General features: G+C 36.2%; 2 protein-coding genes across 2 annotated transcripts in view; both read right to left on the bottom strand.

Annotated features, from left to right (window-relative positions):
- LOC149071137 (cytoplasmic dynein 1 light intermediate chain 2-like) overlaps positions 1–4,058 on the bottom strand; it is a 46,113-nt gene extending 42,055 nt beyond the window's left edge. The window contains exon 1 of the mRNA XM_089248089.1: positions 3,909–4,058. Within this exon, the coding sequence (XP_089104215.1) occupies positions 3,909–4,058 (150 nt within the window). The remainder of the gene's footprint in view (positions 1–3,908) is intronic.
- Positions 4,059–4,967: 909 nt separating this feature from the next.
- On the bottom strand, positions 4,968–17,016 carry MBD-like (methyl-CpG-binding domain protein 2). The gene is made up of 5 exons (XM_089248162.1): positions 16,863–17,016; positions 15,532–15,829; positions 13,067–13,157; positions 12,169–12,323; positions 4,968–8,646 (listed from the first exon to the last, which is right to left on the bottom strand). The coding sequence occupies exons 1-5, from the start codon at positions 16,982–16,984 to the stop codon at positions 8,548–8,550; spliced, it is 765 nt and encodes a 254-aa protein (XP_089104288.1). The 5' UTR covers positions 16,985–17,016; the 3' UTR covers positions 4,968–8,547.
- Between the last annotated feature and the right edge of the window lie 72 nt (positions 17,017–17,088).

Below are 17,088 nucleotides of genomic sequence, written 5' to 3'. Positions count from 1 at the left end.
ATTGTGAATTCGCTGGAAATTCTACAAGGTGGAAAAAAAACTACTTTGGCGGAGTCACCCGGTATATACAGGTTTTGTCATTGCGTAACAAAGTGACAAAACTGTTCATGTGAACATAATAATGATTCATTATCAGGATTTAAACTTCATCGGAAAATAAAAATAAGGGGCCATTCAAGTATTACGTAAACAGATTTTCAGCCATTTTTGACCCCCTTTCCCCCCCCCCTCGTAAGCAAAACACTGATCACCCTTCCCCCCCCCCCCCGTCAGCAGCTTAGAATATATTTCATATCTTCAAAAAGGGGTGGTTGATGACGTAAGCCACCTTCAACCCCCCCCCCCCCGTCATCAAAATTCAGCAAATCCGAAACCCCCTCTTACCAGTTTGTTGAATTTTAATTTCGATAAGGTGAAAATCTGATATTTCGTTGGATGACAAGTTACCTTCAAGTGGCTTTTTGGTTCATAATGTGGCCGCTCTCTCGAGGGCGAACGAAGCAACATGCGAGTTGGCTTAAACACAACACAATATTTCGCATAATAGCCTGTACTATATTTAATATACAAGGCGCATAGGTAACGGGGCATATGGCATTTTACTGGCGAACCATTGGTCCTAGAGGCATACTTCCAGTTGGAAAAAGTACCCGAATAATGTGTAGTACTCAGATATTTGATTCATGTTGCCAGGGGTTATATAGTTATTAAAATAAAAATATTAACTTTTTATGTGGACACCCTGTGCCCCAAAACCCAATTGGAAAGTTGTTTCCCGGTCTTCAACAAAAAAATTGATCGTTTCTAAGTGCAATATTCACCGAGATATTCGAAGAACGTTGGAAAAAAAACCATAATTAAATGCGAGGAAACCATTTTACCCGCATTTAATGCTGTTTTTTTTCCGAATTTCCTCAATTTTTCGAATTCGCATATCTCGGTGAATATTGCACTTAGAAACGTGAAATTATTTTAGTTGTCTTCGGAAAAGACAGAGCAACAACTTCTTAATTTATTTTATTTTATAACTAGACAACCCCTTGCAACATGATTCACATATCTGAGTTAGACACGTGATTTGGGTACTTTTTCTAGTTGGGTATGTCTTTAAGACTAACGACTCGCCAGTAAAATGCCATACGCCCCGTTACCCATGCAGTCTGCATACGCACGTAAAAGAATAGTTTGAGACGAAATACAGTCGACTCTCGTTTTAACGAATACCGTTATAACGGGAAAAAATATCGTTTTAAGGAAAACTTTTCTAATGCCCCGGATAAGTTTACATAGGAACAATATAAAAATCTGAAATTCTTTTGTAACGAAATTTCTTTATTACTCCAGTCTCTTGGAGTTCATTATAAGGGGGGTTGACTATATTCCCACCAAAAAAAATCTGATATTTTTCCACTAAAGTAATTGAACTTTTGCAATTTGATCTGAAAACAGTCCTTTTTATAGTGATTATGGCATTTTTACTTTTATAAATTTCGGAAGGAAACAAAAGGAGGAAAGGGTGGGGAGAAAAAAAGAAAAATGGCCAAGAGGGGCTCTGTTGTGCGTGAATGCCATGAAATTCCACTTGTGCGCAAGGGGATTCGGGCCTCACTCTCAGTTTTACGACAAAATTTCGCATTTATGAGACGTTTGACTACGGTCACGATTAATGTCTATATATAGCTTTCAATATTAAAATATTTCATTTATACGAAGTACATAATTTCAATTATTTGACATTTTCATTTTGACTCGATCTACAAATCTTTGGCATTTAGACATCATTTCTATCTATCAAATCCACGAGATTTTTGCAGATTGTGAAAAATGCGTCGCTGAATTGGTTTTGCATGCGTATTTTCAACACTAAAAACCACAAATTTTAGGTTGAGTGATACAAAGATACGCATTGAGCCGGTCGGTTGTGGACATTTCAAAGTGAAGACTTACGTGAGAATTTATTACACGTTTCTGAAAAATCAGCAGATGCCCTGACTCTCAAATAAACGGATTTCAATTGCTTTAAATGTGGTCATACGTCATTTTAGAATTTTCTTTTCTAATGTCCACAACATTGTTCTTGCAGTATAGGAAAATTGCATTGAAATTATTTGGGATGTTGCAGGCCAGCAGCAGGCTTACGTAGTAGGCAGTTAATAGGAAGCATTACAGTATAGATTAAAAAAAACTTTAAAGATGTGGTGTCAATCTTAGTCCTACTAAGTCCCAATACATTATCTGCTTGGATTGCATATAGACAGTGCCGTCTTAAGGCATGGGCCCACCCAGGCACGGCCCGGGGGCCTCAAGAGAAGAGGGGACCTCACAAAAATTAGATCTTGTTGAAAATTTTGAGAATTTGCCTACTAGGGCCTCACAGAAATCACTTGGCCCGGGGACCCATGATGCTCTTAAGACGGCCCTGCATATAGAAACCAATTAGCAAACCAAATGACGTTAAGACCGTCTTAAATATGTTTAAAATCACGTTTTTCCTGTTAAATTGAAAGGAATGGCATATGAACACTTGCGATTGAGACACAAAAGCAAATTTATGCAATTACAGTTTCTTAAGTTATACGGCAATGTAGTTTTAAAAAATGTAATTTCGCGGGTATTTTTCTTCATGTATGATTTGGTCTCTTGGATCGAGTTCGTTATAACTGAATTCGACTTTATTTCTTTTCAGTGGAGGCAATGGGTTGGCACAGCCCCCCCCCCCAAAAAAAATTCATAAAAAATACCCCAGAGCAATCATTCCTTATTCGATTGTTATAAATATATTCCCCATCAGACCACTCAGGTTTAGAGGCGTCGCGAGTTCGATACCCGGTTCGTCCTTGTCAGAAAACTTTCCTGACATACGGGTACAACAAAAAATGACGACTTGACCGCAGCACAAAATTGCTGAGTCCCCCATCGAGGGGGTTAGCGCACCAACCTCTCGATGAGTGTAAGAAAGAAGCCTGCCGTTCGGAATCGGCAATAAACTGTAGGTCCCGGTCTAATTAGCCCTCGTGTGCAGAAAATGACCGTGGTGCGACAAAAATGATCAATGATCAGACCTCTCAGTGCCGGTTGAAGATAGCTTTCAGCTAAACTAGATGGCTATCCATTTGTAATTGCATGAAAACGATGGGGACTTTTTAAAAGATTTCATTTTTCACCCATCTACTTCTTGGATTGCATTTACTACCAGCACTCAAAAGAATGTCAATGAATGGCCAACAAATCTTTGTCTGTTTTCTTTATGGCAGCCCTCTTTGAATGAAAAGTCTTCGAACACACACAACACGTTCTGTCTTTACAGTTACTTCATTTTGCTTAAACCTCTTCTATAGTTTTTGTCAGGGCCTACTGTCACCCCCAAAGTCGTAAACCAACCGAGATTACATGCAACACTTTTTTTATTTCCTTCCTCATGTTAATGTTACTTGAATAGCGGAAAAATTGAGAAAAATATATTCTATGCATTTTTTGTTTCAAATTAAATTTTTTTTAGCCAGAGTGACTTAAAAAAATTTAATTCCACAAACTTCTTCGTGGCCCCCGTATCAGTAGCCGTGGCTCCCCTTTTGCCAGATTTCCATCCGTGCCGCCCCCCTCCCACCCCACTGGAATATCCTAGGCCATATGGCCCCCGGTTGAGAACCACTGATCTAGAGGTTCCACTGTATACAGTCCTACATAAGCATGGCTACCTGAAACGAATTTTACCTTAAAGGGAAACAGCGAGAAACGAATTTGAAAACAGGACACCATGAAAGTAAATCGCTTCGAAAACTATGAATGCTTCAATAAATGACCACTTCATATTTGTTTTCATGTTGAACTCATTAAAATTACGTACCATAAATTGAATTCATCGGTTTCCGCGAAACCTGCACCAGACGATCCTTCCGCAAACATACTCGTTGATTGCCTTTGCAACGGCTGATTCCCAACTGTTTGAATTTTGCGCTTGAAATAGCATTTCTTAGATGTTGCACGAGGATGTTATTGAGGCAGTATTTCTGTATTTCAGTGCCATCGTGTGACATCATCAGGCTGACGCATGCCATATCTTTACCTTTTTTTGCAGTATATCCAATGAGGCTTTTCGAATAGACGTCATAATCATCATCAGCATCACTCCTGAGGGACTTACACTGGATGATCCCCATAAAGATCAATGTTAAAATTGCCGATTTTAGTGTAGAAATGCGGAAATTTAAAAGGGGTTTTCCACCACATCAGTAATTTTAAAAATTTAATTGAATCTTTGGTTTTCGAAATATTGAGTTTGCTTACGAAGCCCACAAAATTAAATATAAAGTAATGAGCCGTAATGAGCCAGACCCACTTTTGAAAGTGGATATTCATGCAATAACATTATACAAATACAACGCCACAACAGGCAAATTGCCCAACAAGGTGGCTGACTTAAGAACATCATGGATCCCGAGCCATTTTTTACCCTACCTACTACTGCTACACCACACTGACACAGGGGGGGGGGGGGGAAGAGTACCATGGGTGCTCGCGAGCAACAGGTTTAAGATAGCTGGTACAGCAGCTGAGAAAATGGTTCGTGGGGCAGTGGTGGTTGGCTATATCAGGGCTGGACAAATTGCATTGCAAAAAAAAAAAAATCTAGACACCAGAACAAAATTTTAGGTGCCAAAAAAAAATTTACCTGAAGGAAAAAGGTCCAAAATAATAATGCTTTTGACTTTTTCAGGACATAGTGATCCTCTTTAATTTTGGCAAATACGATGTGATAAATTCCAAAAACTCTGTCTGTGGCTGCAATTTAGTAACTACCCAAAGAAAATTTTAGGTTCCAGTACCAATTTTTTATTTTTAGTAGTCAAGGCGACTTGATGACAGCGATTTGTCCAGCCCTGGGCTATACGAACCAAACTTTTTTTACTGGTTTATTTAAATCAGCAACAAAACTAATTACAAAGACGAAAATCATGTTCACAGTATAGAAAATGTCTCAAGTTTTATAAGTTTCAAAATATACACATATATTTACATACACACATTTGCTAGATAAGAAAAATGTAAATGCAAGACAATAATCAGAGATTCTTAGAGACTAATAGACATTGAAACCGCGCATTTTTTTTTACATGTTTGAAACATTAAATCAATCATTGCGATGTGAAGGAACTGAAAAACAGTAACTACAATGCTTTTAATAATCCAAATTTCTTTTAAATTAATAAATATAATCACAGGGCATCCATTCAAACTAAATTAGGTTCTGGAAATTGTGCTTAGCAAGTTTGTAGCGACCTTTTTGTTTCACACTTGACGGCATATATTAACCTTTTTTTCAAGTAAATATGTAATATTTAAAAACAAGAAATATAAATAATGGAAATTCATTGATCTCATTAACTTTGAGTGATGCTATGTGAAACAGTTTACTATTGTTGGTTGTGTATGTTTGGGATGATTTTATCCTTAAAATCTCAAGACCCACTGGAAGAACAAGGACAATTGCAATCCCCAAACCCTGATATTTAAAGCTTTGATGTTGGAATAGAAACAATTCTAGATTCTCTGCTGGAAGTTCAACCGTTCGGTGCCCTGAATCAATATCTGCCACTTTCAAGGCCAATATGGGCAAACAGATGGCAGCACTTCGAAAAACATGCACCACTTGGACATCATAAATACATCAGACACACACAAACGACTTTCCTTAGCATGTATTGTGTAACCATGGAAAGATGGGCTCTGACCTTGTATGACCTTCATCACGAGAAGGGTCCACTGTTTGGTAGGGAGAAATGGAAGAGGGAAGAGAACTCCAGCAGCAAATCCTGGGAGATGTTTGGTTTCTTTCCCCACCCATCATTTCTCCCTACTGAAGAATGGATGCACTATATTCGTCATGAATGCCCATACAAAGTCATAAGCCATCTTTTCATGGTGACACTATATCAGTTCGTATGAAATCCCTCAGAGGAATGTTTACCAGTTGCATATGCTGTTCAGTAGAAAAGTAGCCTTGTGTCGTTTCTGGAATTTGATCTGTGTATCTTTCACTTGATGATGCAGGTTTCTGCAAAACTTATCCTTCTTGTCTTCTCCAAAATCATCATCAGAATTCCATATCTTTCATGTACGCTAAATCAATCGAGCATCAATGCATCAATCGAGTGAACTCAACTATGGCTGTAATAGGGGTCAATGAGGTAATTGAAATGAGGTGAATTGTGTGTGAAATTGAGGGACCAGATCATATATTCTGGCGCCCAAGTGGTGCAATGGTAAGTTTGTACCATTGCTCATGGTAAGTTTGCTCATCTTTTATCATGAAGGTTACCATCAAGGTGCACAGTTTCGAATCTGGGAAAGAACATTCAAAACAAGTATTATACCTACCATGCCTGGGACGACCACCAATAGATGGCGGCTTCATTTCACACCGAACATATACACACATGCAGCACCACGGTGGTTACAAGCAAAAAGGCTGAAGATGTTTCTCCAGTCAAGAGTGTTCTACATTCATTTTTATAGTCAACCTTGCTCAGAAGAATTAAATTCATATCACCCCCAGCTAAGCAAACTCACAAGGTCTCATGTTGTAGCTGTAGTTTCTACAGCCCCACTGATCTGCTCCAGCACCTTTCAAAAAGAGTGATACTCATCTTTTTAAAGAAACATTTATTTTAACCTTTACAACTGCTGATTTTTTTTTTACATGCTGTAGCATTCTCTCAACGTCTTTGTCATGATGCTAGGTATTTAACACATAATTTTACTGCACCTAGTTTATAAAATTAATTCATGAAAAGTAATTTGGATAAACGAGGCTCAAGTGATCAGGGACTTACTTTACTATGATTGAAATAAAACATGTGAAGCCGCAAGATCAGGGAAATTACTACAGAACAAAGTTTGGAAATTCCAGCTGCATATAAGCAATGCCCAATTAGCAGTTACCCAAACACATATATCAAGGAAAACATCATTAAAAATCAACTGCAAAGTATACTTCCCATTACAAAGTTTTCAAATAATATGTGGTTTCTTTTTTAAAATGTCAGGTTTTTCTTTTGTGGGATTGTATACATAAAAAATATATAATATAACTGGACTGTATAAAATAAATGTTTTATGCAGTCCTCAATGTGCTAAAACTTCCAATTAGTGAAATGTAGATCATGCTCTAGAAAGTCATGTGCAAAAAAAAAAAAAAACCACATTTTTTCATTTTTTATGCAATATTTGTCAAGATATTTGATTTCAAATTTTTCAGCTTTCATTGCAATGATTGAGGATGTGGTTCGCAAATTTCAAAAACATAAATTCAAAGTATAAAAATTCTTTAAAAAATATGTAAAATTGTTCCATTTCGACTGAAAAAGTAAAATAGCTTCACTCTTCATGCCTTTCCAGTCAAGTGTCAAGTTGTTACACAAAATGAAACCATCTCGATCAAAGGAAAATAATCTTCATCACATCCCACCCCCCCCCCCCAGATCCACACTTGCTATTGATTTGAAGTTGGAGCACAAGCAGCATTTTACGCAATTTAATTCTATCTGCTGATTTTTTTCATTTCACTTCTGGGTCATTGAAAGGTTGAATAATTTATTACAATTTTGTCTGAGATGGATGAAAAATATTTCTTTTTTCACAATGAAATAATCTAAACAAAATAACTGATAGTTGAGAACATTTAATTTGTGCACAAACCTTAAAATGGAAATTCTCTAGCCAATACAAACACACTAACACAGCAATAAGTCGCCAAAACATTGTAATTTTTTATCTGTAATATCTTGATGAACCACTGCCTTTAAACGTATGGAACTTTCTAAAAATTTGACTTTCAAAACTGGTTTTACATCTCAGTAATTAGAAGTTTTAGCACAAAAAGAGCCTCTATAAAAATATTTATTTTTTAATTTTTTTTATGCAACCTTCCAAAAACGTTATGACATTTTAAGCTGCATGTCATTTGAAAACTTTTTGTAAATTCGTAAATTGAGTATACTTCTAAAATCAATGGTTACAGATATAGTAATTACCTATGGACAAATAATTTGAAAACACCCTTGCATTATAACATCAACAAAATCCTTAGGATTGGATTGGATTTTATTGGTGCAAACAAAACCCTTATGAATATGATTATGAGGATTCAAGCAAACATATGTCTACGATTGCAAAATATAATCATAAGCTGTAATACAAAAGACTACCGGTACACCTTTGCTTCACTAAATGCAAATGAAACAAGAAACAAAAGGAAAGAAAATCAGCATGCTCCTTGTGATACAATCGATTACAAAACACCATTTAAAATAATAATATAAAAAAAACATCTGATTGATCTATGTAAATTTTAATCAGTTTGAATTTTTCTAAATACTGATAAAAGTGCATTAATTATATGAAAAAAAAAACCTGTACAAAAAATCTCCTGCAGATGTAGTACTGTATGAGTAACATCAGGGTAAAAAAAATGAAAACTTCATTCATCTACAAAAAATTCTAGAAAGTGTACATTTTTCCATATTCCACCAGTGGCACAGCATACTGCTAACAACACAGATCTTTTAGACATTCTTCTAGTTTTTTCCTTGCCATATGGACTTTTTCTTCCTGTTTTTTTATATCTTCCTCCGTGACAATGATAGCCTGAAATAAATCAATCAATTTATTGACTATATCTATATATATAAAATTGATTTTCTGTGTGTCTGTGTGTGTGTATGTTCTCTATACAAATCTACAATTTTAGATCGATTGTCGCCAAATTTTGCACATATACCAAATGGGACCCGACTTGAACGATAGGCTACTTTAAAATTTCGTCAGACCAGGGCAAATGCCCTAAATGGGCAAAAAACTGTCCGGCAACAATGGTTTTTGGGCCTCAACAATCACTTTCCGAACGTTTACATTGGTTACCGTGGTTCCCTAGCAATGCGTTTCAGACGTGTATATGCCTTTACAACGGTTTGTCACTTCTTTAATCCTGTTAGTATATGTATAATAGTTTATGCCTTTATAATGGTTTGCCACATTTTCAATATACTCTCAGTAATGAGGCTTTTTGAATAGACGTCATAATCATCATCAGCATTGCTTTGAAAGTCAGGAAAAGGGTGAACCTCATAGAAATCAGTGCTAAAATTGTCGATTTTACTGTAGAAATGCGGAAATTAGTGGGATTTTCCGCCCCATCAATAATTTTAAAAATTGTATTGAATTCTCAATTTTTGAAATATTGAGGTCGCTTAGACATATACGAAGCCCAGGAGATTAAAAATGAAGTAATTAGCCGGACCTACTTTTGAGTTAGACATTCATGCAATAACATTGATTTCAACCATTTATTTATGTCTTCTGAAGCATGAAAATTAATATCTCTGTATTGTCTATTAATATTCAACTGCATAAATTCATATAGTTTAGGATGTTTTAAAACGAATTATGGGCCCACAAAATACATCGAAGAAATTCCACAGCTTCAATTAAGCATTTTTGAAAGCTGAAACAGGCAGATGGATAAATTAAAGTTCAGGGGGGGGGGATCGAAATACCTAGCGCCCCTTAAAAAAAGGAAAAAAAAATATATTCGTTTCTATGTTTCTTTAAATCTAGATTTGTTTATTTCATGAAGTCGCTCAGGAAGTCGTCATATTGGTTAACTTAGACACGGTTTGCATGTCCCTCAAAGAAAGAGGGAGATATCACGTGATCCAAACAGCCTCATGGAAGAAAACCCGGGCAGCGCCGGGTATTATAGTTAGTCATTAATAAACAAGACATATTGGGTTGTTTTACACAAGGTATGCCAATTTAAATCATGGTTTAAATCATTGATTTGAATCAAAACATTTAAATTTCATTTTTCTCTTTTGCATTAATTTCAATGATATTGATGTAGAAGTGACCCAGTATGGTATGCATGTTATTGAATGTGCTCTTGATTAAATATGTTTTTGTATGAGACATTTTGGATTAAAAGAAATGTAGAAGAACTCTGGTAAGAATATACACTTATAAATCTAACTTTCCTAGATACAGTGCAAAAAGATAGTTGTTCTATTTCCAGGTTTTATGCATGGAAAAAATTTGTGCATGAGAAAAATATATAAAGAGCTAAAGGTAGATATAACTGCATTAAGTATTTATAATGTCTTTCAATTAGGGAACTTGGGTCTCCCTTATAAAAAAAGTAATAATTTTTGTATAAAGCTTTGAATTCTATGCCCTAATTGCTGATTTGAAATAGATGTTGTACCAACATAAATACCATTGGAGTTGAAATTTTAATGAAAAAAGTGAAGCGGTATAGAGTTTGCTCGTTTTTTTTACCAAATCTGTCAAAGAATGAAAAGTGTGAATTATTGAGCAACGTCATGCAAGTCTGAAACAGAGATCATGATAAATGCATCCATCAATTACGTAAGAAACAATCTGGTCCATAGAATATTTTTGATTTAGCTGATGCTGAATGATCCTTTGGTTGTACATCGATTGAATCCAGAAACCTGCAGCATATTTGATATTGAGTTGCCCCCTAGGCATTCACTTTGAAAGGGGGGGGGGGGGGAGTCCTCATAAATAAAAGCACCTTTCTCTGCAAGAAAAATGTCAATCTATGAAGTTAATTTAGGATCAATTACACCTTTCATGTTACATAAACACAGATTTTTAATGTTCATATCTCTTGCTCGTAGTTTGTTTATTATTAAAATTCTTAGGCCTATTGTTTTTCTGTTAGTTGATATCCCAGAAAATTTTCAATTAAATATTAAGGGGTAAATTTTTTAGGCATAATAGACGGCTATAAATTTAACTCACAAGCATTAGGGGATCATACTCTGTATTTTAGGGATTGTAGGTACTCAGGATTGTAGGGGATTTTAGTCTTCATACCCCTCCCCCAAATTATCATTTTATGCTTTGCTGTCAATTGCATCTTATCGAACATCGACACAACGTCATATGTCACTGTAGCCAGATGACTGGTTAAGAATAAAAATAAAAGAATCATGTTTTTTTTTACCACAAGCTTTTTTCAATGAAAAGGAATTTTACACATGCAAGGTTTGTCTCAAAAGTTTTACTTATGTTATCACCAAGCAAAAAATAGTGGTAATGAAAATTGCATTTAATATCATCCAAAATAATCAAGTCACGCAGCTATGCCCTTTAGTGTGTAACTGTAAAAGTTTTTTAAACATGTTTTACAGTCATTAAGAGCTGTCAAATTCTTGTGCTTCGCATGACAGCATGCATCAGATGCAACAGGACTGTCCTTGCCATGCACAGGCCATTCCATGGTACGAATAATTTTCTCAAATTCATGCAGAAAAAATTCCCATAACATTATCTCCCCCCCCCTCCCCCCATTAATGAACATTTTTAATGAAGTCTGGTGGAATAGGGCTTAAATTACACTCTGGAATGACTACATACAAAATTTTCCGTTCTCAGAAAGGGAAAGCCATGTTGTCAAGGGATCTCATTGCGTTACATATGCCTTTATTGATCAGGATAATCAATATGATAATACAAGATGACATTGCTTTATTAATACAAAAAAAGGGAGAGAAAAACATTTTTTTTCTTTTTCTATTCCACGAGTGTGGAACCCATAAAGGCTCAGTGCCATGCGCTGCAGCACTTTTCACACATCACTGGGGGAAGGGGGACTCTGAACACAGAACAAAATACTAAATAGAACTTGGTTGATTCTTTGGTTGAACTTTTGGAAAGTTCTATATATTTGCAATTTACAGTAAATTACAGTAGATAAATTAAAAGAGCCGTAACGTCATGTCAAAAATGAGAAGCAATAACTGTTGAATGCTCTGCGACAAAATCTTGTAAAAATGTTGTATTTGATTCATGCAGTGCATACGATTTGTAATCAGAAAATTATACAAAGAAATGGTGCAACATCCTGATATGCTCACGTCTTTACTGCACAAACTTAACATACATCTCCACAGACAAATATGAGAAAAGAGAAAGTAAAAAAAAATTTATATAGAAAAAAATGTTTTCATTCACCCCATAAAAGGTCCGTTGAATTTCTTTGTTGTCTCAAATCTGCACACATACTTGGGCATAAATATTGTGTCCAAAACATTGGATAGGTCAATTGAAATATTAACCAATACATAACAGAAAGCAATTTCTTACTTGAACAAGTGGCTGTTCGGGATTGACGTACACACCAGGATTATTTTCCAGCACATTCTTAGCACCTGTTTGTCCAACAATCGGCTGACCACTAACATGAAGCGCAGTTGCTATACTTCGCAATAGTGTCTCTTCAGTCAAATCTGGACCAACACCTAAACATGGATTAAAAATAGGCTACCCATATTAGCAACTCTAGAAGCACCTCGAAAATATATCTGCATATAGGAAGTATGCATCTTATTAAATCAATAGATCTTGAGTGTGGCTTGTGAAGGATAAATTAGAATCATAAAAAGAAACATGAAGTGGTGTTATTGATACCGATGAAAAAGATTGAAGATGTGGACAGCAGAATGCAGGTGACTGGTCAATAAAGAATAAATTTGACAGAATAAATAGGAAAATTTGACAGTAATAAATAGGAAAATTTGACAGTAATAAATAGGAAAATTTGACAGTAATAAATAGGAAAATTTGACAAATAAATAGGAAAATTTGAAAAAGGCAAATTTACAAGTAATAAAAAAAACAGTTACTGTGTTGGTCCCCCACATCCTAGAGCAGGGCCCCCTAGGCTGGTAGCTTTGCCCTCCCAGACCAGACTTTCATAGGCCTCTTTATGATAGCGTGAAAAAACAAAAAATCATAAGAATCATCCCAGACCTAGAGCCCTGTCAGTCCTACTCTTGGAGGGGCCATTGTTACTGTTTAGAGGCTTTACGGTAATGTGTGTAGAAAATGGGAAAACACTTGTAGAGAATGAACCCAAGAGTTTGTTTTTTATCTATCATTCTAGACACAAATGTCATTGATTAAACTAATGGGCTTATAACTAAGGGAGTTTGATATGGAATGAAGCCTGTTTTAATCTGAGTGAACGAAAAAATATACACACCTCTCATACTTTTTGGCAGCTCAAAATTATTAAAGGCTTCTTCGTCCATATCAGATGCTTTCAATCCTTGTAGTCTTTTCTCCCAAAATAACTAAAAGATATTAAAATCATGTTAACTGAGTGAAATTTAACTTGTAGAATTCTTGCTATGCGACACTCTAAGAAAATCATAAGTTATATTGCAGAGGCAAAAAAAAAATCTGGTATAGGAAGTGGATAAGAAACACATAAAAAACATATATTCCCTTTAATCCAGAACTTCAAAAACGCCAGTTCGCCATAGCAACTAGAAAGTTGGCATCGATGCCTAAAACTTTTTATGTCTTAAGTCTGAGAACATGACAAAAATTTTCAGAAATTATGTCAGCATGTCTACAAACACTTTTCTTTTTCAAACCAAGCACATCGCAGGTCTATCGCCATGGGCAATTTACTACCTACTGCAGGGGTTCTCAAACTTCCCCCCCCCCGAGGCACACCTTTCCCCCATTCAATGCTTATCCACAAGCTCTGCCAGCTCCCCAGAGCTGTTTAACAGAGAATATTTTTGAAGTCTTTGTCAGGGTCACTGTTCCGTGCCGCCCCTGACAAAGGTTGGAGGCACGCAACACAGTTTGAGAACCCCTGACCTAGTGAATTGTGCCAGAAGTGAGTGAGTGAGTGAGTGAGTGTGAGTGTGTGTGTGCCTAACAGTCTGAGTGTGTATCTAGTGTTGTGTCTGATTTTTCAGTGCTGCCATCTATATTTCAGAAATGAAATATAATGACCGAATACCTGTGCTATTTGTAGGCCTGTTGATCTCTGTGGCAAAGACATTTTAACGGGTAGATTGTCTCACATTTGCACCTCGAAGTTGGGAACACAGAAAACCAACTTCAGACGACTATCACTGTGGCAACAGTGGGCTCCCGCAATGCGAGTCGGTCACTATAACCACTCGACCACCACAGCAGCTGTCCACAAACACTGAAAGAAATTGTTGGTCCTGGACAGGATAAGGGGAGTAAATATCATTTTTTCGCCTGTGTGTTTCTAAAAAAAAATGTTCAGCTCTTAAGATATTTAGGTGGTGTTCAAATTATTTTTTTGCTTTTATTTGTCAAGCCCTAACTTTTAATCTCATACTTCCGTAATAAATATTACATCTATACAGTGGAACTTCAGTTTACAAGCATCATTTGTTTTGTAAATGTGCTCATAATCCAAAATGTTCTCAACAAAATGTGCTTGATCATTTCCCTGACCTAAACTCTTAAAAGAAATCTAAATCTTAAGCTTCAGTGTGTTTCCAGAGTCACAGTTTTTCCATTTCCAGAATTTTTCCCAGACTTCTATCAAGCATTTGTACATATTTCACTGAATTTCCGGGTCGTTGGAATCCCTGCAAAACCTTCATATATCAAAGTAAACTTCTCCAAGTTATATGTCGAGTTGCAACCATAGGTCTTGGCACCCATAAGGACAATTAAATTCTGTCTTCCCCCACAATGCTTTCATATACACTCATCAGAAGAAGTCTAGTGGATTTACGTCCAGTGAGCATTGAGACCATGCCACAGACCCACCATGTCCAATCCACCATCCAGGATATCTAGCATTCAGTCGGGCAGCAGTGCTAAAGTGTGTTGGGGCTCCATCATGAAAAAATGGCAAATGATTTGAGACTTGTGCTTGTTTGACCCGGTTTTTAAGTTTTACTTTTCTGATTCTCCAAGTGGATTGTGACATATGGCCTTAGAATGAGGGGAAATTATAACTCAGAACCTATCTTGTGATGTAGTAGCCGAAAACCTGAACATTACCGAAGATGATTCTGAGCTTCGGCTGTTACATTACAATAAGAGAGAGGCAGTCTATTTTACACATTCTATCATAAGAACAAAAAGTAAATAAAACAATAGCATGACAAATAACAGCAATTAAACCACAAATAAACAAAGAAAATTTATGAAAAGAATTAAAATGAATATAAAAATTGAAAACATGTCACAAAAATGTGCATGCACAATTATACCATATTATGAAATCTCCTGCACAAAGATACAATAGGGGTGTCACTTCCCTAGGTTTATGGCCCGGTGATTGCGACCATAGGTTCAATTGTAAATATTGTTCATCTTGGTGGGGGTGGGGGGGTTTCAATCACTCATCCAATTTTTTTTAAATAACAGTTTAAGAACATATATTTAGTGAAAGGTGTACTCCCCACTTGTTGATACAAGAGATATACAGGAAAACTGGGTAATTTTGTAAAGATACTGACTTTTGGAAAAACTTCATCTCTGCCCCTACTGGGACTCGAACCCGGGTCCCTCGAATGCCGGTTGAGTGTTCTACGCTATAGCGACAGACAAAACAGTTTAAGAACACCCTGTGCAGGCTTTACTATGAAGTGTTTACATATTCGATAAAATGGCAAAAGCAAATTTACAAATAAAGCTACAGAAATATAAATATTAAACCACCTGTTTAGGTTTATCTTGTGGTCCATGCTTGAAATCGGTTCTGACTTTGCCTTCTTGAGACTTGATTACAGTCACAGGTTGCTTGAATATGGACGCTGTCTGTCGTATAGGTGGTACAAGGGATGCATCATTCCGTATCCCCCGGCTGTAATCAAACTGAGTTCCTCGCTGTCTCTTGCTTTTCCGTAAAAGCAAAGAATTTATCTTGCCAGTGCGATAGTCGAAAGTGCTAAGGTCCACAGCATCTCCGAGAAAACGTGCAAGCTGGGGCTTGCTACGGAATCGTTTGCCATTTGGGCTGTAAAAATAGAGGTGGGAATGTGATATTACAGAAACATGACAAAGAAATGCAGCATTCCAGAACTGTGAGGACAATCAAAATTAATCTCATAATGCAATAAAATGTATGCCACCCAATTCAAGGAATGCGTAAAAAATTAGACAAATGATTAACCATTTAAATGTCAAATTACAAACAGATTTACTTCGTTTTGAAATTCTAAGGGAGTCCAGGTTTTTATTATTTTTGATCCCGTTTCTGGTCTAGGATTTTTTTTTTTTTTCCCAAATCCCTCATTTAGTCTAAGAATGCTGTTTTGTTTGTTATTGTTTTTGTCGCTGCTTGTTTTTTACCGTCATTTGTTCGTTTTAACCGCAATAGTATTATCATATTTTAGCAATATGTTGAAGATTTTTTTCTTTGGCACAAAAGACATCCGAAAGCACGAATCTGTTTCACTTTTGGCGACTTCTTGTCATGCTTTCAAATCTTTTCCCCCATCAAAGAAGAAAATCGGCAACACATGGCCTAAATGGATTTTACTACGTTAACTGTTCCAATGATAAGAACATCTAAAACATTCATTTTTCAGCACCATGATGTTGGCAATATATTGCTGTTTTGGTATAGTCTAAAACATATCGAAGCCAATTTTGCACTTCGCCAATCTTTCAGCGCTTATAGCTCGTCATTAAATCCAGATATTTTAATAAGGAGGATGTAATCTTATAGGATTTTTTCTGTTCTTTCCAGATATGAGCTTAGTTTATATGTAGATCTCTCAGAAACTTCAAAAATTTGGAGTTTTTAAGATTTGACACATTTTCCTTCTGTCCACCATAACTCAAAAACGCTTGCAAGATAGGAAAGGGTTAACATGGTATTTTATGCTTGACTTAGGCTCGTCTATCACCCACTTTTCTTTGATAGATTAAGTGAAATTAACCCAATATAGTTGTTTCATAATAATCCATTGAACGCGATATCGAAAGCATAATTTAAAAAACAGAACCGAAAGAAATCGGTGAATGCAAATACTAAGCAATTTCACCTGTAATAACAAACATCAATCTTCCCTGATGATAAACCCGTCTTACGAACAATCTCTTCCCGTTTCCATCCTTTGGGCAAAGCTGGACATTCACTGGCTGAAGGACCGGGGACAGCCGCCATGTTTACAGTTTACACAAACTGCCTGAAGTTTCAACGTTGTTGCCAAACACATAGCACCAAAAAATAAAAAAACATCTTTACAAAAATCAACTAAAATGTTGGAA

This window comes from Pholcus phalangioides, unplaced genomic scaffold, assembly GCF_987345545.1.
Source record: "Pholcus phalangioides strain wild (caught in Gottingen) unplaced genomic scaffold, Ppha-v1.0 ptg000019l_1, whole genome shotgun sequence".
NCBI classification, from domain to species: domain Eukaryota; kingdom Metazoa; phylum Arthropoda; class Arachnida; order Araneae; family Pholcidae; genus Pholcus; species Pholcus phalangioides.
The sequence above is the reverse complement of the archived record's forward strand: the minus strand, read 5'-3'. Positions and strand labels throughout refer to the sequence as shown.

Coding starts and splice junctions, on each gene's coding strand:
- MBD-like (XM_089248162.1), bottom strand. CDS start 16,984: ATGGCGGCTGTCCCCGGTCCTTCAGCCAGTGAATGTCCAGCTTTGCCC. Junction 13,158..15,531: donor CACAAGATAAACCTAAACAG/GTGGTTTAATAT, acceptor AATATCTTTTAG/TTATTTTGGGAGAAAAGACT. Junction 8,647..12,168: donor CCGAACAGCCACTTGTTCAA/GTAAGAAATTGC, acceptor GATTTATTTCAG/GCTATCATTGTCACGGAGGA.